The sequence below is a fragment of the Melozone crissalis genome, unplaced genomic scaffold (assembly GCF_028551555.1).
Source record: "Melozone crissalis strain CALT ecotype California unplaced genomic scaffold, PUWL_Pcris_2 ptg000111l_1, whole genome shotgun sequence".
Classification (NCBI taxonomy): Eukaryota; Metazoa; Chordata; class Aves; order Passeriformes; family Passerellidae; genus Melozone; species Melozone crissalis.
In genome coordinates this window covers 10,828,845-10,850,014 of record NW_026535888.1, presented here as the reverse complement: position 1 = coordinate 10,850,014, position 21,170 = coordinate 10,828,845, and the positions used below count along the sequence as shown (strand labels likewise).

Sequence of the window (21,170 nt, the reverse complement as noted above, 5' to 3'; positions counted from 1 at the left end):
AATAGGAATAAATCAAATTAACAGCAATTAAAGGGTCACTAATTGAGTTTACACACTCCGAGGGTTCAACACTGGCAAAATTTGGAGAATTCTGCCTTTGACTGTTCCCACTGGGATTTTCCAGCTATTTTTCCCCCAAAACTTCCAAATAGAAATGTTATTTTCTGCTGCTGCTCCAGAGCTCCTGGAACTGCCCAGCTCATTTACAGCTGCTGAAAATCCCAGCTTTTTTCCCCCATTTGGAGAAATCCTTGAAGACTTTGAGCCCTTTCAAATGAGAGCAACCAGCAGCACCCCGGAGATAAAATAAACCCAAAAACCACCTCACATTAAACAACAGGATTTTAAAAATCCAATCAAGTTCCAGCCTTGTTCCTCAGCTTTTAGAGGGATCACTCGAGTGCATTTTCAGATTTCACCTTTCCCTGCCATGCCCCACAAGGTTTGGAGGCCTTAGGAAGTCACTTGGCTCCATTAGTTGGAACAACAACACAAATCCTTGGATGAGAAACATCAGGAGAGCTGAGAAATCTGCATTTATACAGAAAAACAGAGCTGAAAAATCTGCATTTATACTGAAAAGCAGAGCTGGGAAATCTGCATTTATACCGAAAAGCAGCTCGTGCTTGAGTGAGGATCTCCAAGGAATTGCTCAGCTTTGTTTACCATTAACAAGGATTTTGCCTAAATCCTAAATGCTGATGGTTCAAAGCTTTCAGTGTCCCATTAAAAACCCGAGTTTGGTGAATGGGGTGAGAGTGAGGCAGAAAACCTGGGTAAAAACCACCTGTTTTGGGGAAAATTCAGATTTAAGCTGAAAGGTCTGGATGAAATTTTCCAACATTGGGTATCTCAAATTGAATTGGCAGGCAAAAAACCCCAACAAATCCAAAAGGAATCTCAAAGATAAATCAGGAGCATAAATGAGTTGTACAGCTTGGCTCCAAACAAGGAGAGTGCTGGAAAATTGGGAAAAATGAGCAGTGAGGAGATTTCACTGCCCTCAAACTTTGACTACACACGTGTGAACCTTCTCCCTTTCTCTCCATATCTTCTTCCCTGATTTCCTCATCCACCCCAATTCCCCACTTACCCCTGCCTTGCTGCACAACAAATCAAAACCCCCCGTTTGAAAATAAATAATAAAACCAAAATCAAATCAAATAATAAATAATAAAACCAAAATCAATGCCCCCACTTCAGCCATTGAAGCCATTTCCTCCTTGATTTACTCCGGGTAATAAAACCGGCTGTAAAGTTCCTCCCAAATATTTTTTTTAGCAGAAAGTGAGCGGAGTTCACCCAGCAGGAATCTCAGTGACCCCCACGGAGCCATCACTGACCCTTTTTTCCCTTTTTTCCTGCCTCATTACACCCCTCTCGTGATTTACATTATTGGAAGCTGAGTGAGAATGAGCGTTTTGTTTGCTCTTACACCGCCTAAATTATTTATTCTCCTCTCTCCCCCCCTCCTCCAGCTTAACGGAATAAACATTTTTAAGGTCCTAATTCTAGTCTGACATGTGGATTCACAAGGGATCTGCATCTATTTACTGCCACGTGTATAAATTAATTCACTCAGGAAGGTTTGCTCCGGGAATGAATAATTCATGGCAGAAGTGCCAGCTTCTACCCTGATTACATAAAAATCCTGCTCCTGAGTGCTGTTACCAAGAAAGCTTCAATTTCACCTCCTTCCCTGATTTACAGTTGTTTAACCTTTAATTGTTGCGCAAAAAAGGGGGTAAAGCGATGCTGGAATTAAGATCTAATAATGGAGAACGCAAAGGAAGTGGAGCCAGGATGGATCCAGCTCCAGCTCCGTGGTCATTCCCTCCCTGGGGGCTGCACTGAGACCCCTCCCTGCAGCTGTTTCAGGTCCTGAAAAGCCAAAATCTTTCTCCAAGGGCTTTTTTTGCCTCCCTGGAAGACCCAGGGAAGCTGATGGGTCGTGACCAGGTGACAGCAGATCCTGGTGACATGTGGAAGTGCAGGCCTTAGCACTGGTGGGGGACCCAAAAATGTGGGATCAAAGAATTTTAAGTTTGGGATGGATTTTAAAGCTCATGTTGTTCCAAAATCTCTGCTGTGGCCAGGGACATCTCCCACTATCCAAGAGTGGAACAGGTTGGAAGCCCTGCTCAACCAGGCCTTGGGCACTTCCAGGGCTGGAGCATCCACAGTCTCATTGGACAATCATAATAAAAAACTACAATTTAACCCAGATTCCCCCTCTTTTGTGCCAGAGTAGGGGTCACACTGAGGGAAGTGGAGCCAGGATGGATCCAGCTCCAGCTCCGTGGTCATTCCCTCCCTGGGGGCTGCACTGAGACCCCTCCCTGAAGCTGTTTCAGGTCCTGAAAAGCCAAAATCTTTCTCCAAGGGCTTTCTGCCCTCCTGGAAGTCCCAGAGAAGCTGATGGGTGACAGCAGATCCTGGTGACATGTGGAAGTGCAGACCTCAGCACTGGTGGGGGACCCAAAGAATTTTAAGTGTTTGGGACGGATTTTAAAACTCATCTCGTTCCAAAATCTCTGCTGTGGGCAGGAACATCTCCCACTATCCAAGAGTGGAACAGGTTGGAAGGCCTACTCAACCTGGCCTTGGGCACTTCCAGGGCTGGAGCATCCACAGCCTCCCTGGACAATCACAATAAAAAACTAAAATTTAACTCAAATTCCCCCTCTTTTGTGCCAGAGTAAGGGTCACACTGAGGGACCACGGGCCTGCTCTTCCTAAATCCCACCCTGTGCCTCCCTGGCAATGCTCCTGGAGCTCTGGCATCCCTGGGGCTGTGCCCATGCCCTGGGGACCCTGGCAGTGCCCAAACACCCTCTGGGGGAAGGAGAACCTTTCCCTAAATCCAACCTGCCCCTCCCCTGGCACAGCTCCTTGCCTGGTCACAAGCTGCAGCCGTGGTATTTTCTGAAAAATCCTTTCCTTAGGATTTTTCCTCCTGAGAAGCTGAGAGGCCTCAGGAACAAAATGTAAACAATGATTATCTGCTGCTGTGGAATGCAACAGGTGCATCTGTGATTGGTCTCATGTTAATTGTCTCTAATTAATGGCCAATCACAGTCAGCTGGCTCAGACTGTCTGTCCAAGACAGAAGCTTTTGTCATCATTCCTTCTTTTTCTATTCTTAGCTAGCCTTCTGATGAAATCCTTTCTTCTGTTCTTTTAGTATAGTTAATAGAATAGAATAGAATAGAATAGAATAGAATAGAATAGAATAGAATAGAATATATATCATAAAATAATAAATCAAGCCTTCTGAAACATGGAGTCAGATCCTCATCTCTTCCCTCATCCTAAGACCCCTGTGAACACCGTCACAATAAACATCACCAATGAGTCCCTGCCTAATCCTGGCTATAAATAAATAAATCCCTGATTCCAGAGAATTCCACATCAACCCATCCCTGTCCTACGAGGAACAGCAATTTCCCATCATGTGAGAGCAGCACACCCCGAGTGTCCTGCTGTCTGTCCTGGCTGTACCTGGATCCCTGCTCCCTCGGGCACTGTGATCTTCCACACGCAGTTGAGGCTGTTCAGGTAGGGCTCAGGGAAGCCTGGGGACAGGATGGTTCCTTTCCTCTCCGTCAGGTTCCCCCCGCAGGGCACTGCCGGGAGGAAAGCACAAGGAATTGGTTTTGCTAAAAAAAAACATTGTTAAAATTACAAGAAATCGAGAGCTGGTTGTGATTTAAGGATGAGATTTTAGGAATAATCCTCTTTCCAGTAACTTTTTCGTGCAACTTTTGGCACATTCCTTGGGTGTGGGGAGCACACGAGGATGATCTTCATCCTCTCCTTCAGAGGATGTGAAAGCAGCTTTCAGCCAGATCTGATTTATTTGAGATGCTGTCCCAGATCTCACAAGAGTACTGGATCAAAAATGTCAATTCCCTGGAATTTGGGGTTAAACTGTTCTTATTCAGAGCCAGGCTGGGCTTTGTTTTTTATCAGACAACCATGGAACAGTTTGGGTGGGAAGGGACCTTAAAGATCCCCAAATCCCTTCTCCCAGACACCTTCACTATCCCAGATTGTTCCAATCCCTGTCCAACCTGGCCTTGCACACTTCCACGGATGGGACAGCCACAACCTCTCTGGACAGAACCACAAGAGGTTCTAAAGAAGTTTTGAACATTTCATTCATTTACATTTCAATTCATTAGTGCTTTGTTTTGCTGTTGATTTTTCTTCAAGCTGGAAGAGACCCACAAACACCACCAACATCCAACCCCTGTCCCCTTTCAGGACAACCCAGAGAGCAGCACAGCTCCCAACAACATTCCCAGTGCCACCCACCCTGCTCCCACCTCTCCCAGTGCCACCTACCTGTTGCTATAGGAAATAAAATGATGTGAAGGTAAAAAGAGAGCTTTTCATTTCTGATTCTAACATTTATAGATTTCCAAAAGTGGCAGTGTACTGGAGGGTGGAAGAGCCACCTCTCCAATGACACTGGACACACCAACAGCCCATCAAATTTCTCCTCTTAAAATAAAACTCCGTGGACACGCTGCTCTTTTCAAGGTAAAAAGAGAGCTTTTAATTTCTAACATTTATAGATTTCCAAAAGTGACAGTGGATTGGAGGGTGACAATGCCACTTGTCCAATGACACTGGACAAACCAACAGCCCATAAAATTTCTCCTCCTCCATAAAAGAACGCAGAACAATAATTATTTACATAAAGCGCGCGACAAGAACGCAAACACCAGAAAACTCAGAAAAACTTTAAAAAAACCAAGGTGGCACCTACCCACGCAGGTGGGGACGGAGGAGTTCCACTGGGCCAGGGCCCCGGGCATGGCCAGGCACTGGATGGCAGGGGAGCCCCTGAGGCTGTAGCCGGGGCTGCACTCGAAGCGCACCAGCGCGCCCACGGCGAAGTCGCTGCCCAGGCGCCGGCCGTGCCGCGGCTCCGGCACCGAGCTGCACTGCGTGGCGCTGGTGCGGGGCACGGCTGGCACACGGGGAGGACACAGGCAAAACAGAGTTAGTGCTGGCAGGGAGATGGTGGAGAGAAGATTTGTCTGTTTTACACTGGAATTACTGAGCGTCTGAATGCGGAGAGGTGCTGGGTGCAGACCTGACTGTTGAGTGATTGTACCCAAAGCCTGAAGTGTCAGGGGGGAATCCAAACATGACCACTGAGTGATTGTACCTAAATTCCAAAGCATCTAAACCCCAAAGAGTGGCTGAATCCAAACTTGGCCATGAACTGATTGTACTTAAACCCCAAAGTATCTAAATCCCAAGGAGAAGCTAAATCCAAACTGGGCATTGATTGATTGTACCTAAACCCCAAAGCGTCTAAATCCAAAGGAGGGGCTGAATTCAAACTTGGCCATTGACTGATTTATCTAAACCCCAAGGAGGGGTTGAATCCAAACATAACCATTGACTGATTGTACCTAAACCTCAAAGTATCTAAACCTCAAAGAGTGGCTGAATCCAAACTTGGCCATTGTATTGATTGTACCTAAAAATCTAAAGTATTGGGGCTAAATCCAAACATGACCATTGACTGATTCTACCTAAACCCCAAAGTATTTAAATCCAGAGGAAGGGCTGAATCCAAACTTGGCCATTGACTGATTGTATCTAAAACCTTAAAGTATAGGGGCTGAATCCAAACATGACCATTGACCAATTGTATCTAAACCCCAAGGAGGGGCTAAATCCAAACTTGGCCACTGACTGATTGTATCCAAAACCCCAAAGTATCTAAATCACAAAGAGAGGATGAATCCAAGCATAACCACAACTTGATTTTATTTAAATCCCAAAGATTGGCTTAATCCAAGCATGACCATTGACTGATTATACCTAAATCCTAAAGATTGGCTTAATCTAAGCATGACCATTGAGTGATTACTCCTAAACCCCTAAGCATCTAAATCCTAAAGATTGGCTTAATCCAAGCATGACCATTGACTGATCATTCCTAAATCCCAAAGCACCTAAACCCCAAAAGTGAGCTGAATCCAAGCATGACCACTGAGAAGAGAAAAAAAACAACATTTCACTCCCAGTTCTGCCAGCTCAGGTGATCTGAGTTCAAGTGGCTCCATGCCAGACCGAGTGGAGGTGGCACTTGGTGACACAGCTGGGTGGGCATGGGGGCACCTGGATGAAGGTTGGACTTGAAGATCTTGGAGGTTTTTTCTAACTTTAATGATTTAATGATTCTATACTTGAAATAAAAGCAGCTGGGACATCCAGAATCCCCCCACTGCCTCCTTCCAGAGAACTTTCCCCACACCAAAAGGCTGTTTTTACCCAGGGGAACCAAAGGATTTGGCAGTGGCTTCCCAAAACATTGTTTTGTCACCCAATGCAGGAGCCTTTCGGTTCCTCAGCTCCCTGGGCCTCATGGTCATGAAGAAACAGTAATTGGGGAAAAAATCTCCTTTGGAAAAGAGAGAAAAGGGGGATTTAAGTTGTGATGGTGCTAAAATTATTGATTTTCCTGTTGAATACTGGGAATTACAAAGACAGGAATGAGTCTGGCAGATAAGTGAGGAGAAAAACCCATCAAAAAATACCAGGTCTATTGCCAAGGAAGAATTCAATTAATATTTTCCTCTGAGTTGCTTTAAATTTATGAGTGTTTAGCTAATTAGAGTCTGGCCAGGCAGATCCAAATCAGGATCGCCCTTTTCCCCTTGCTTCCCGTGCAAGCTCTTGCAGGAGGGAGGAGGAAACCTTCCCTGCTTTCATCAAAACCTTTGTTCTGCTGAGCTCTTTGAAGATTACAATCACAACCACGGCTGTTTCACACTCATTAGGCAGGAATTCAAGAGAACAGATCTCCAACTACTCCAAAATCCAAACCATGCTTTGCTTCACCCCTGCAGAAGGCTCAGGTCAGGTCGTGCCAGTGTCTGTCCCCTCTTTGCAGCACAAGCCTGGATGTTCCCACAGATAACTCCAGGGAGCACGTGGGTGAGAAATCCCTTCTGCTTTCCCACTGTTCCATGCATCATTTGCTATTTACTCCCATAAAATCCCCGAGTTGTTCTCGCCCAGCGCAGCACAAAGCTGTTACTGAAAGGATCAAGGGGCAGCAGTGTGACAGCCCCGAGCCTGTGACACGCACACAGGGAGGATTTCCGAGCTGCCAGACGGGATTTCAGCTGCTTACGCCCAGCGAAAGTGCTAAAAATGCCACTGGGGAGAATTGCTGGGAGATAAATCTCCAAATTCCCTGTGTGACTCCGGGCACGACGCTGGGATGGGGCTGATGGTAATCCTGGGATGTGCAGGGTTCAGGCTGAGTGGGAATGAAAGGGCAGAATACAAAGCACCCAGAGCAGCCCTGCCAGAGCTCTGCTCCCAAAGGAATCCTAATTCCCTGTGATATTCCCTGCTCAGAACCCCCAGACACCAAAAGCAGCTCAGGACACTCAGGACACCCCTGGGAGAGACCCGAGGACACTTCCAGAACACACCTGAACTCACCTTGGTAGACGAAATGAAAGCCTTTGGCTGTGGATTGACCCTTGGAGCTGAATTTGATGAGGATCTGGTTGGTGGTGGCCAATGGCAAAGATTCCCCTGGATGGGGAGGAGGGAAAACAGGAGAGACACAGAGGTGAAGGAATGAGCCACAGAGAGTGGGTGTTGGGTGACAGCTGTGACAAAGCTGCTGTCTCCAGCAGGGACAGGGACAGGGGACAGGGAGCAGCTCCCTACCTGAGTGAGAGCCTGAGAGGGAGCTGAGCAGCCGTGAGTGCTCCGTGGGGCCATCGTGCACCTCCACCACGTCATTGAGCGCCGTCTGGAAAAAGGCAAACTGCCCGAAGAGCACTGTGGGGACAGGGACAGGGCTGGCACCGGCCACTGCTGTCCCCAGTGCCACCACACTGCCATCCCACTGCTGTCCCCAGTGCCACCATGCTGCTGTCCCCATGGCCATCACACTGCTGTGCCCAATGTCATCACACTGCTGTCCCACTGCTGTCCTCAGTGCCACCACACTGCTGTCCCTAGCATCACCACACTGCTGTCTCCAGTGCCACCACACTGGCGTCCCCATATTGCTGTCCCCAGTGTCACCACACTGCTGTCCCAAGCATCACCACGCTGCTGTCCCCAGTGCCACCACACCGGCGTCCCCATATTGCTGTCCCCAGTGTCACCACACTGCTGTCCCAAGCATCACCACGCTGCTGTCCCCAGTGCCACCACACTGGCGTCCCCATATTGCTGTCCCCAGTGTCATCCCTCTGCTGTCCCCAGTGCCACCACACTGCTGTTCCCAGTGCCACCACACCGGCGTCCCCATATTGCTGTCCCCAGTGTCACCACACTGCTGTCCCCAGCATCACCATGCTGCTGTCCCCAATGTCACCATACTACTGTCCCACTGTTGTCCCTAGTGCCACCACACTTCTGTCCCCAGTGTCATTACACCATCATCCTCACTCAATCCCAGTGCTGTCCCCACTGTCATCCCATTGCCACCCCATTGCTGTCCCTACACCGCCCTCCACACCCAGCCTCTGGGGCCAAGGCATTTTCATGGACTCAGAGAATCCCCTGAGCTGAACCAGACCCCAAGGACCGTCCAGTCCAAGCCCTGACCCCCCAGGATTCCCAACATTCCAAACTGGGATTTCTTTTCCCAGCACAACCTCTGTCCTGCGTTTCAGCTGCCTTTATTCCAGGCAGGGAGTGACAGCCTGGAAAAATGGGAGCCTTTTATTTATCCCCAAATTCCAGAGGCAGCACCAGACTCCCCTGGCTTCATTAACTCAACATTTTCCCACTGATTCCCAGCCCACTGCGAATTTCCTGTGGCTCATTCCCCTTTCCCTGCCTAGGGAACACGAGGCGCAGAATTCCACTGAGGAACAATAATTATTGATTAGCTGCAATGGACAAAATTGGACAAATCCAGAATTTTCTCTGACTCCAGCACAAAGAGCACCCAACAGCACCTCCTGCTACTCTCCCATCTTCCTTATCTCCAGTTCTGGATGAACTTAGAAAAATTATCATTAAAAACCCAGCAAATAAGAAGAGAATCCCATAAAAATTCCAAGCATGGTACCATAGTCCTTGGGCACGACGATGGAGTACAGGCACACCTGGCCACTGGTGTAGTTTTGGGGATAATTTGGGGACAGGACGACTCCATCTGAGCCTGTGTACTGCCCGCCACAGGGAGCTGCAAGGGAAAAGGATCATGGAGCATCCCTGGAGCCTGGAAATGTCCCCAGCCACCATCCCCTGCTCCAGGTGCTGCTGCCTGAAAGTTCTCATTGGAAAAATCGGGTTTATCCCACCCTGAGTTTGTGCTGGAATTATCAAACCACTAACTAATGTGGGATTTGCTCTGTTCCCCACTCACAGCTGGGGATGAGCTCCTTTTGCCACCTTTCCTCAGTTTTTCCTGCCACAGCCTTCCCAAATTAGGGATTTCACTCCTTCCCCCCACCAGCTGCCTCTTGATCCCCTTCTCAGCTCAAATCTGACTGCAAACCATGAAGTCAGAAAAGAAAATAAAATAACCACAGATAAACCCTAAGGAAAAACCCCTTGTTTTGTCACTGAGCTCTGTCCCTGCTCAGCAACACCCAAGACTGAGGGTTTGGATTGGCAAGGATCAGGTTTAGCCAAGGTTTAAGAGGATTCCTGACTCCCGTCCTGTGCCAGGCACTGAATCAGTCATGTCCAGTTTCCTGTCTGTCTCCAAGAAAACCCTCAAGAAAACTCCCCAAAATCAGCTCTTCCTTTAAAAAAAGAGCTGTTAAACCCCTGAAAAACAATGAAATCTAATTCCTGGTAAAACCCCTAAAAAATTATAGAAAAACTGAGAAAACCCCTGTGAATTAACCCCCATTTTTCCATGGGGGATGCATTGAGGGGTCCAGCTCTGGGCAGATCCTCCCCCCAGCCCCTTCCCGTGGGATTTACCTGTACAGGTGGGGCGTGGCTTGTTCCAGGTGGGTTTCCCATCCCCTCCCATCACACAGGTGAGGGTGGGGCCCCCCTCGATGTCGTAGCCCCCATCACAGTAGAAGGTGATGGTGGAGCCCAGCTTCAGGTCTGTGCCCACCCTGGTGCCATTCTTGATGGAGCCTGGGTCAAAGCAGGACTCCCGGGGGTTCTCTGCAGGGAAAGAGATAAAATTTTAAAAAACATATTAAAAAAATGTTAAAAACCAAATTTCCTAGGATTTTTATTCCTCGGGCGCAGCTCCTCTGCTGCTTTGATAAGTGCAATGGGATTTTTTTTAGGATTTTTTTCACCTGAGAATGTGTGGGATTTTCACAAGGACTGGCACCATTTGCAGGGTGTGGATTTGGGATTTGGTTTGGATTCTGGGAGAAGGGAGGCTCCAGTTCCCACCCAGGCACCCAAAATCCAAACTCCCTGTTTTGGGAACCACAGACTGGGGAACCCCCTCTGCCCATCACACATTTGTACCCTCAGCCTTTAAATCCTGAAATCCTGGGTTCCCCTGGGTTCAGTGGGGTCTTGAAGGACCATAAGCCAAATCAAAACTCTGATTTCACGCAACCCCAGGATCGCTGAGGCTGGAAATTCCCTTCAGGGCCATCGAGTCCAAGCTGCGACCCATCCCCACCCTGTCACCAGCCACAAGGACAAATCATATTTGAGATGGGGAGAAATCTCTATCTGGCACAGAGAAATCCTGGATTTCCCATCCCTGGAAGTGTCCAAGGCCAAGCTGGATGGAACTGGGAAAAAAAATCCAAGCTCCCTGTATTGGGAACCACAGACTGGGGAACCCCCACACATTTGTATCCTCAGCCTTTAAATCTTGAAATCCTGGCTTCTCCTGGGCTCAGTGGGGTCTTGATGCACAATCTAAATCAAAACTCTGATTTCACACAACCCCAGGATCGCTGAGGCTGGAAATTCCCTTCAGGGCCATCGAGTCCAAGCTGCGACCCATCCCCACCCTGTCACCAGCCACAAGGACAAATCATATTTGAGATGGGGAGAAATCTCTATCTGGCACAGAGAAATCCTGGATTTCCCATCCCGGAAGTGTCCAAGGCCAGGCTGGATGGAACTGGGAGCAATCTGGGATGGTGGGATTGTTCCTGCCCATGGATGGGTTTTAAAGTCCTTTCCAACCCAAACCAGTCTGGGATTCTTTCATTTATTCCTTGGACACCTCCAGGGGTGGGGATTCCACCCTTTCCAAGGCCTGGCACCTTTTCCATGCAGAAGTTCCTGCTCATGTCCAACCTGAGCCTCCCATAGCACAACTTCAGGCTGCTCCCTCTCATCCTGTCCCTGTTCCCTGGGTGCAGAGGCCAAACCCCACCTTGCTCCACCCTCCTGGCAGGTAGATAGTGAAAAATTCTCTTCCTGCAGAGTTTAAAATCCCATTTCCACATAAAAACTCCAGAGAACACTACAGAGCTGTCAGGACTTAGATATTTTTTTCCTTCTTCTAACAGCTTTTTTTTTTGGGGGTTTTCTTTTCTTTAATTTTTTTTCCCTGCCTGCAATATAATTAGAGGCTTTGATTAATCCTGCTCTTTTGTCATTTGGAAATTGCTCATTAAAGACAAGGGCTTTTCTGAGAGCAGTGGCTCTGGGAACAATTCAAGTGTGCTTAAGCATTAAATCAGGGGCTCTCAGATTTTGGGGAAGGTGTGGAAAGGAGAAACAGGAAACTGTAAAGCCCACAGGTTTTGCTTTTGCTTCTCTGCATGAAAAATCAGGTGATCCCATGGTTTCCTGTCCACAGCAGCTGCACCAGGAGATCCAAATGAATGGGGCACAAAAAGATGGGATTTTCTTTTTCCTCAGAGCATCAATTCCCTGTTTTGGAAGCCACAGATTGGTCAACCCCCACTGCTCATCACACATTTGTATCCTCAACCTTTAAATCCTGAAATCTTGGGTTCTCCTGGCTCTGTGGGGTCTTGATGTACAAATTTGGGACACTTTGAGCACCACTTTTTCTCTTTTCCTGTTTCACTCCTTTCCTCTTCACCTCCCTTTCTCCACCCTCTGCTTTGGGGATGCCAAAACACCAGAATTCCCCCTGGAAGGAGCTTTCCACAGCATCTAGAGCCTTGTTCCAAAGAGGTGGAATAATCTGGGAATAAGTAGAGGGAAAGCCCCAGGTAGCTGCTGGTGGGGTCTTGATGCACAAATTTTGGACACTTTTGAGCACCACTTTTCCAGTTTCACTCCACTCCTCTTCACCTCCCTTTCTCCACCCTTTGCTTTGGGGATGCCAAAACACAATAATTCCCCTTGGAAGGAGTTTTCCACAGCACCTAGAGCCTCTCCAGTTGTTCCAACAAGTGGAATAATGTGGGAATAAGCAGAGGGAAAGCCCCAGGTAGCTGCTGAGCCCCCAGCCCTCACCTGTGTACTCGATGACGAAGCCAGCGTTGCTGACGGAGGCGTCGCTCCGGAACGCCAGGAAAAGGCTGTTGCTGCTGCTCTCGATCCTCTCTGGCAGCTGGGAGCCATAAAAACTCCCAATCAGAGGGCTCAGGGAGTCAGGCCCATCGTAGATGTGCAGGAAATCGTAGCCAGGCTCCAGGCTGAAGCTGCAAAAGCAAAGGAGGAGAGCTTGGGGTCAGGACATATTAGTGGAGAATTCCGCGTTGATGTTCTGGGATGTAGAAACCCGGGGCAGGGACTGGCTGCTCCTGCTCCAAAATCCTGCCAGGCAGAGGAAATTCCTGCCTCTATCCATGTCTGAGGGATCCAGGAGTAGGGATGGAGTCAAGGGGTTGGGATGGGGTTGGTCTCAGAGCTGCAGCTGCTGCAGGGATTCCTGGGCTGTGCCACATCATGTTCTATTTATTTCTGGGGTGGAAGGAATGATGAATCTGACTCCATGTTCTCAGAAGGCTGATTTATTATTTTATGATACTGTATTATATTAAAGAATGCAAACTAAACTACACTAAAGAATATAGAAGGTTAAAGAGATAATAATGAAAACTCGTGACTCTCTCCAGAGTCCTGACACAGTTTGGCCCTAATTGGCCAAAGAGTGAAAACAACTCACAGCAGAATCCAATGAAACAATCACCTGTGCGTAAACAATTTCCAAACACATTCCACATGTGAGCAAAACACAGGAGAAGCAAATCAGATAAGAATTGTTTTCCTTTTTCTCTGATTCTTCTCAGAAGAATCCCGGCCAAAGGGATTTTTGGATTTTTCCAGAAAATATGTGACAATGTTCTGTCTATCAAAGAGGAACTGCAGCTGGAATAAGAGGATCTCCTCCCCAAAAAATGTCTGGGAACAGATTATCCAGGGACATGGGACAGCTCCATCAGATTCCTTCCCAAAGTTCAGACATCCACACCCAGATCCTCCCTCCCCTCTCTGTGGCCATGGCACCAAACCATGCGTCCCCTCCCCAAGGCTATGGCACCAAACCCTTGTGTACTCACACGCTGAACACCAGGGCAATGACATAGTCAGGGGACACTGTCAGCTTCCAGTCACACTCCTTCCCTGGGGGATATGGCTCTGGGTACTGTGGGGACAGGATCACCCCAGCCGGGCCCGTCAGGATCCCGCCACACGGAGCTGCAGGAAAACCACCAAGGGTGAGCCTCTTGTGAAAAATGCGTATTTTATGATCGGCTTTTTGCAAATATTCAAATGAATGTTATATGTGTTGTGTTAGGAAGTAATGCTGGATTAATCCTCTTAAGTAGTGTGTTAAATATAGTTTTAGGTTATAACAAAATGTTAAAATAGAAACTATGCTATGTAGGATACTTTTTTAAAGAAAGGACTCGCATTGAGATAGCAGCCACAGGACACCTAAATCTTTCAGAAAAAAAGAATTTATTGCCCTCTTATCAAAAGAAACTAACTTCTTCCCACCTCAAAGGTGCTGTTAGGATTCCGAGGAAGAAGCTGACACTGCCCAGACAGAATCCTGTATTTGAATGGAATTTATGCATCATGTATGAGGTGTATGAATATGCAACAGGTTATTTTTTTTAACGGTTAATCGTTTGTTAACTGTGTCCTTTTTCAGGCTCATGCTGCCCAGAAAAGGTCCCCGGACCGTCTGTAACTCTTTGTATTTATTGTCTCATATTGTCCTAATTCAATTTGTCCAAATTACTATAATTAATATTAATAATTATTATATAGAATAGAATTAATGTTAATTAATTCTAATTGTATTACTATTTTTATAACCATTTTATTACTATTAAACTTTTAAAATTTCAAAAACAAGTGATTGGCGTTTTTCACAATTTAGAGCACGCAGACTTCCAAAGCACCAAATGGGAAGCAGGAATGGAATAAAATAAAGGAGATGTGATAGACAGAGGGGATTGAGACAGCACAGAATCCTTGTGGGGCATTTTAGTGGGAAGTGACCCTGAGGCTCATGTAGGACATGAGGTTGTGGTGGCTCTGCCAGGTGAGGGCTCTGTCAAACACCACAAAGAGATCTCTGGATGCCACCAGGACCTTCCTAAAATCCATAAGTGAAGAGCCAGGAGGGAGAGAGAGGGAGAAATTCCACTTTCCTGCTGCATTTATGGAAGTCCCTGTCAAGGCCTGCTCGCCCGTAACGAGGTGAAAACACGTCTGGGCCTAAATGGCTCTGTCGTGTTTACTCCACTTCCCAGCACATTAAATGCCAACCTGATTGAAAAATCAATTATTGCTTTTTTAAGGCTCAAAGTGCCTGCTCGTGTTTCTCACCGTGGCAAAACATGACTGATATTTTTCCTGTCAGTTTTTTATTATGCAGGCTCTTTGTGAGGGCTCGGAGGTTTCCCAGATCGGCCCTCACGTATTTGGGGTGAAAGGAAGGGGGTCTGAGAGCAGATAAAGAGTGGGAAATGAACTGGGATGGGATAAAAATGATGGGATAAATCTTGGAAACATTTTCCATGAAGGAATGAGCATGTGGAATTTGATAAAGAAAAGTATCAGGTAAAACCCAGTGGGGCTTGTCTAGAAATGCCATAGTAGGGATTAGAGAGCTTTTTCAAGTCCAAAAATGGAGAAATGTCATCCTTCTGGGACACACCAGGAAACCACAGCACAGATATGGAAAATTTGGCTGAAAGTCCCCCAAAAATACCTTGGAGAAACCACCAAACTTCCCACATTTGGGATGGAATGAGAGCAGGGAGAGCACAGCCTGTGGGGAGGTCTGAGAGCAGCTACAGAGTGGGAAATGAGCTGGGATGGGATAAAAATGATGGGATAAATCTTGGAAACATTTTCCATGAAGGAGTGAGCATGTGGGATTGTCCTGTGAGCTTTGATAAAGAAAAATATCAGGAAAAATATCAGGTAAACCCCAGTGGCGCTGGTCTAGAAATGCCATAGTACCTGTTAGAGAGCTTTTTCAAGTCCAAAAATGGAGAAATGTTATCCTTCTACTGAAATCACAGTACAGATATGGAAAATTTGGCTGAAAGTCCCCCCAAAAATGCCTTGGAAGAACACACCAGCATCTCTTCTGTGCCCATTCATCCCAATTTTAACCCCAAGGGTGCCTTCCCCTCCCATACTGTAACGTCAGGGGAAAACTCTGCAGAAACTGAAATCTAAGGACTCATTTTTGAAAAGCCTGAGGGAGACAAGTGTTCAACACCCTCGGATTCCTTTGAAAATCCCACCCAGAGTCTCCAAAGGGTTTGAAGCAGGAGCTGGACCCAGCCAGTGGTGCCTGGGACTGGGAGGGATGCAGACTTCAAATGGCCCAAACCTCCCGGGGCTCTCCCAGCCTGGATTGTTTCACAGTGGTGCCACAAAGAGGGGAAAACGCATCTGAAATGCTAAATACCCCCAATCAGCCCTAAATTTAACACTGAGTTTTCCCAGTTTAGCTCCAACTAGGCTGCCTCTCCCCCAGTTACTGATATTTCACTGATTATTCCTCCAAATCCTTTGTCACTTCATATTAAAATTGGCTGGGAAAAAAACTATAAACAATTGAAGTATAATTTGAAGTACAATTTGAAGTATTAGAAAATCAGCATTTTTAATCACAGCTGTGGAGACCTGAAGGATATTTTTTTAAAAATATTTCTTGATTTTTTAAGATGTGTGGAGTGAAATTTTATAACAGGGTTCAGGATGGATCTGTGTCCATGAATTCAGGATGTGGATCTGTGTCCATTGGTTTAGAACATGGACCTGTGTCCCTGGGCTCAGAACATGGACCTGTGTATATGGGTTCAGGACATGGATTTGTGTCCATGGATTCAGGTCATGGATCTGTGTCCATGGGTTTAAAACATGGATCTGTATCCATGGGCTCAAGACAGGGATCTGTGTCCACGGAGTTAAAACAAGCATCTGTGTCCACAGATTAAGCACAGGGATCTATGTCCATGTGCCCAGGACATGGATCTGCATCCATGGGCACAGATCATGGATCTGTGTCCATGGATTCAGATGACAGATCTGTGTCCATGTGCTCAGATAATGGATCTGCATCCCTGGGCTCAGATCATGGATCTGTGTCCATGAATCCAGGTCACAGATCTGCATCCATGGGTTTAGAACATGCATCTGCATCCATGGGCTCAGAACAGGGATCTGTGTCCATGGATTCAGGACAGGGATCTGTGTCCCTGGGCCCAGAACATGGCCCTGTGTCCATGGATTCAGGACATGGATCTGTCCATGGATTCAGGTCGTGGATCTATGTTCGTGTGCCAGGACATGGCCTTGTGTCCATGGATTCAGGTCACAGATCTGTGTCTGTTTCCTTGTGTACCTGTGCAGGTGGGAGGGTCAGGCTGCCAGAAGAACCTGTTCTGGATCTGCACACAGGTGATCTGGGCCTCCCCTTGCAGGCTGTAGCCGGGGTTGCACTGGAAGGTGATGGAGTCCCCGGCCTCCCGGCTGTCCCCGCTCCGGCTCCCGTTCTGGGGGATTCCTGGGTCGTTGCAGGACGTGGCTGTGGACACTGCAGGGAATTAAAAGCACTCCTGAATATCAATGTTTATTTAACACCAGGCCTGCAGCACTGGCTGCCCTCAGGCTCTGTCCTTACCCAGACATCCAGGCCATGCCTTGTTTCCCCATCCCTCCTCCTTCAGCATCCCACAAAGTTCCCCGACACACAAAAAGTGCTTTTCCCTTTGCTCTGAGCATCTGCCACTCCAGCTGGGAAAGGCTCTGGGGACCAGCAAGTTCAAGAGCAGCACCCAGGGAGCAGCTTTGATGTAGAATTGTGCACATGGCTGTTTACTCCATCAGGCCAGACACCCACTGATCCTCCACGGTGCTTTTGGAGAGTTCTGTGCCAAGGCACATGCTGCAAAATCAACTCAGCCACCAGCACTTCACGCTTTCCCCTGAGTGCCAGAGAAATTTAGCCTCAAGATCTGTGAAGCATCAAGCCTGACCTTTCAGAAATGTGTTTGTTTCCTTTCCAGACTTGTTGCTGCCTCTCTTTGAGGTCTGAGATGTCCCCTGAGCTGGGGACAGGCAAAGCTTCGCTGCTGCCTGAGCTCAAGGTCTGCCAACAGCACATGGATTTACCAGCAGGGAAAATCCTGGAGTAATAGGAGTTTTGTGAGCTTATCCACCTCATTAAAGGTCCCAAGATCCCAAAGTGGACAGGTCTGAGCTCAGGTCTGGCTGCTTAGTCACACCTGCTGAACAAAGGCTTTGAGCAGGAGCAGTCAATAAAGCCCAGCTCCAGATCAGGAGCTTATTTCCTGCTAAGTTGATGAGAGTCTGTTACAGCCAGGCAGTTTAGAGAAAGCTGCTCTTGAAAGAGCCAGAGGAAATCCCTCTCTTTCTGTGCAGCTGGAGATAAGGAAGTTAACAGCCCAGGCTGGTCCTTCCTGGCAGGATGAGACACAAATGTGGCAAAAAAACCCCAGGATGGCACCGCTGTGCTGCGTAACACAAAGCTCTGCCTCTGTCTGGGTCATCCCAAAGCTCTGAAACCCAGCAGAAATTCTCCCCAAAATGCTGCCTTGTTCCCCCAGCCAAGCAAGACACCCTAGACAGAAAGTTATGGAAAGAAAAAACAGAAAACCCAAACTTGGGAAGATGTTTCAATGTGTCTCAGTCCAGGCAAAGTCACATCATCACTCACCCAACCACTCCCTGTTTTTATCACTCCAAAACAACTGCACAAACCTGAACATTCCATAAATATTGGAATATATCACCCTAAATAATTGAAATTAATATGTTTGCAGGGCTGAGGTTTGGTTGGGGTTTCCCTCTGGGTCTGGTCAGGTTTTTGAGGAACCCCTGCCCATCCCACCTGAGAACTGGATGGCAAAGCCCTGCTTGCTGGTGAAGAAGTCGGTGTTGAACTGCAGGATGACGGAGTTGAAGGTGCTGTGGATGTCCCCAGGCAGCCCCGAGCCGCTCATCTCCTTCAGCAGGATCCCGTTCTCCACCGGCCCGTCCCAGATCCGCAGCACATCGTGGAACTCCTCGGTGTGGAAAACCATGAAATGGAGCCTGAGGGGCAAAAAACACCCGAAATTCAGGCCTGGAGTGTGGTTTGTGCCAAATTCAGGCAGCCAGGCTCACACAGAATGTGTTGTTTCATCTGGAATTCAGGCCTGGAGTGAGGTTTGTTGTGGTATTTTTTGAGTCTTGAATTTGACTCCATGTTTTTAGAAGGCTAATTGATTATTTTATTATATTATACAAATTATACTAAATTTTATGTTACATCATTATTATATTATATTACATTATATTATATTATATTATATTACATTATATTACATTATATTATATTATATTATATTATATTATATTATATTTACATTACATGATATTATTTATATATATTTACATATGTTGATATTATATATATAATATAATTTATATTATATTACTTATAGATTATTATTATTATTATTACTACTAAATATTATGTTCTATATATTATATAAATTATACTAAACTACACTAAAGAATAGAGAAAGGATAAAGACAGAAGGCTAAAGGATAAAAATGAATCTCGTGACTCTTTCCAGAGTCTGACACAGCCTGACTGTGATTGGTTATTAAGTTAAAACAATTCACACAAAACCAATGAAACAATCACCTGTTGGATAAACAATCTCTAAATTACATTCCAAAGCAGCAAAACACAGGAGAAGCAAATCAGATAATTATTGTTTTAATTTTTCTCTGAGGCTTCTCAGCTTCCCAGGAGAAGAAATCCTAGTGAAGGGATTTTTCAGACATCCCCAAATCCCACCCTGTCCTTGGGGGTGTTGTCCAAACCCTCCTGGAGCTCTTGGGAATGTGAGCATTCCCTGGGGATGGAGCAGGAGTTGATCCCATCCACTCCTGCACTCCAATCCCACCTGGACAGGAGGAATTTCCCTGTCCCTGTTTGTCACTGCCCCATTTTCCCTCTGGCACAGCAAAATCAGGCCAAGCATGGGCAACTCAACCCCAGTGTGAAACGGGGACAGAAACCTAGAAACAGAAAAAAAAACTTCTGTAAAAAATAAACCCATCAGGTGCTGTGCTGAAATCCCTGCCAGCCCACAGAGGCAAACAGGGAAGCTTTCACTTGGCTGCTTTCCCATTTATCTGGGGCAAACATAAATAAATCAGGGGAGAGACATAAAAAAAGGGGGAGAAAAAAAAAAAAAAGAAAAAAGCCCCACTGCAAAATCCTCAGGAACAAAATGATGCCCAGAGAAGCTGGGAGAAACCAAAAGAGCTGAATCATAAATCTCCCAAGCAGAGACCTTGAGCAAAGAGAAATAAAGCCAGGCCTGAGGAAAATCAGGATGGATGGTGCAGAGCTGTTCTCCACGGCTGCCTTGCTGTGATTAGGTTTGTTCCCAGCCTTAACTGGGCCCAGTGAGCCAGAACTGCTGGGAAAAACTAAAAACTTATCCCTGGAGACCTTGGGATCAGGGGGAGGCTGCCAGGGGTTGAGCTGGGCTGGGGGGACACCCTGGAACTGCCACCAGCAGCTCCAGGGCTGCCTAAACCACCCCATTTATCTGAGAAAAAACAAATTCAGGGGGAGAACACCTGGATGATCCAGGTGATCAGGCTGGAATCTGCTGGGGTATCAGATATGGAGTTCTCTGGAGCAAATCCAGCTATTCCACATTGACATCTCAGCTTTTCCCTCAGCCTGAGGTGTGAGACCAGGCACAGCCCCTGCTGCAGCAGACAATGGAGGGGAAAGGAGTTTTATTCCTGAGGGGAAAAGAAATTGTATTCCTGAGGGGAAAGGAATTCTGTTCCTGAGGGGAAAGGAATTCTATTCCTGAGGGAAAGGAATTTTATTCTTGAGGGGAAAGGAGTTTGATTCATGAGGGGAAAGGAGAAGAAATTCCATTCCTGAGGGGAAAGGAATTCTATTCCTGAGGGGAAAGGAATTTTATTCCAGAGGGAAAGGAATTTTATTCCTGAGGGGAAAGGAATTCTATTCCTGAGGGGAAAGGAATTTTATTCCAGAGGGAAAGGAATTTTATTCCCGAGGGGAAAGGAATTCTATTCCTGAGGGGAAAGGAATTTTATTCCAGAGGGAAAGGAATTTTATTCCTGAGGGGAAAGGAATTTTATTCCTGAGGGGAAAGGAATTTTATTCGTGCACTCTGACAATCCCAAATATTTCTCAATTATAGGCATGGAAATGCAGTAAAAAACAAACAAAAAATCCCACAAAAAAACCCAAACCAAACCAAACCAAACAAAAAGAACCTCAAACAAACAAACAAGCACCAAAAAAAAACCCCCCAAAAAACCCCAAAAAACCCCAAACCAACAAACAAAAAAACAAACAAAAAAAACCCAAACCAACAAACCAAAACAAAAGAAACCAAACAAAAAACCCCAAACATCAACACCCAAACCAAACCAAACCCAAAACAAAACCAATAACCAAATTAGAAACTGGGGAGATTATATTTATGTAAATATAAGTGTGAGAGTGGGGAAGCTCTGCCAGTTTAGCAAGGAGCAGAGAGGAGAGCCCAGCTCTACCCTGAGTGTGAACAACCCTTGGTCCCTGTGGGTCCCTTCCAGCTCTGGGTATTTTCTCTGCTGTTTTTAGATGAAACTCTGCAAAGTGGAACCTGTCAATACCCATGAAAATGGGAATTAACAACATCAGTGGAATTTCACAACACTGGGCTCAGGGGTTGACCACAACTCTGCCATGTCTCTGTGTCCTCTGCTCCCAGCTG

The 21,170-nt window shown here is 46.7% G+C and overlaps 1 protein-coding gene across 1 annotated transcript in view; it reads right to left on the bottom strand.

Moving 5' to 3' along the window:
• The window catches only part of CSMD2 (CUB and Sushi multiple domains 2), a 247,823-nt gene that overhangs the window by 45,897 nt on the left and 180,756 nt on the right, over positions 1 to 21,170 (bottom strand). Inside the window, exons 26-35 of the mRNA XM_054292539.1 lie at positions 18,257 to 18,459; positions 16,748 to 16,939; positions 13,431 to 13,569; positions 12,382 to 12,569; positions 9,940 to 10,134; positions 9,074 to 9,190; positions 7,714 to 7,827; positions 7,480 to 7,575; positions 4,775 to 4,978; positions 3,502 to 3,626 (exon numbers count right to left, since the gene is read on the bottom strand). Coding sequence (XP_054148514.1) covers positions 3,502 to 3,626; positions 4,775 to 4,978; positions 7,480 to 7,575; positions 7,714 to 7,827; positions 9,074 to 9,190; positions 9,940 to 10,134; positions 12,382 to 12,569; positions 13,431 to 13,569; positions 16,748 to 16,939; positions 18,257 to 18,459 — 1,573 coding nt within the window. The remainder of the gene's footprint in view (positions 1 to 3,501; positions 3,627 to 4,774; positions 4,979 to 7,479; positions 7,576 to 7,713; positions 7,828 to 9,073; positions 9,191 to 9,939; positions 10,135 to 12,381; positions 12,570 to 13,430; positions 13,570 to 16,747; positions 16,940 to 18,256; positions 18,460 to 21,170) is intronic.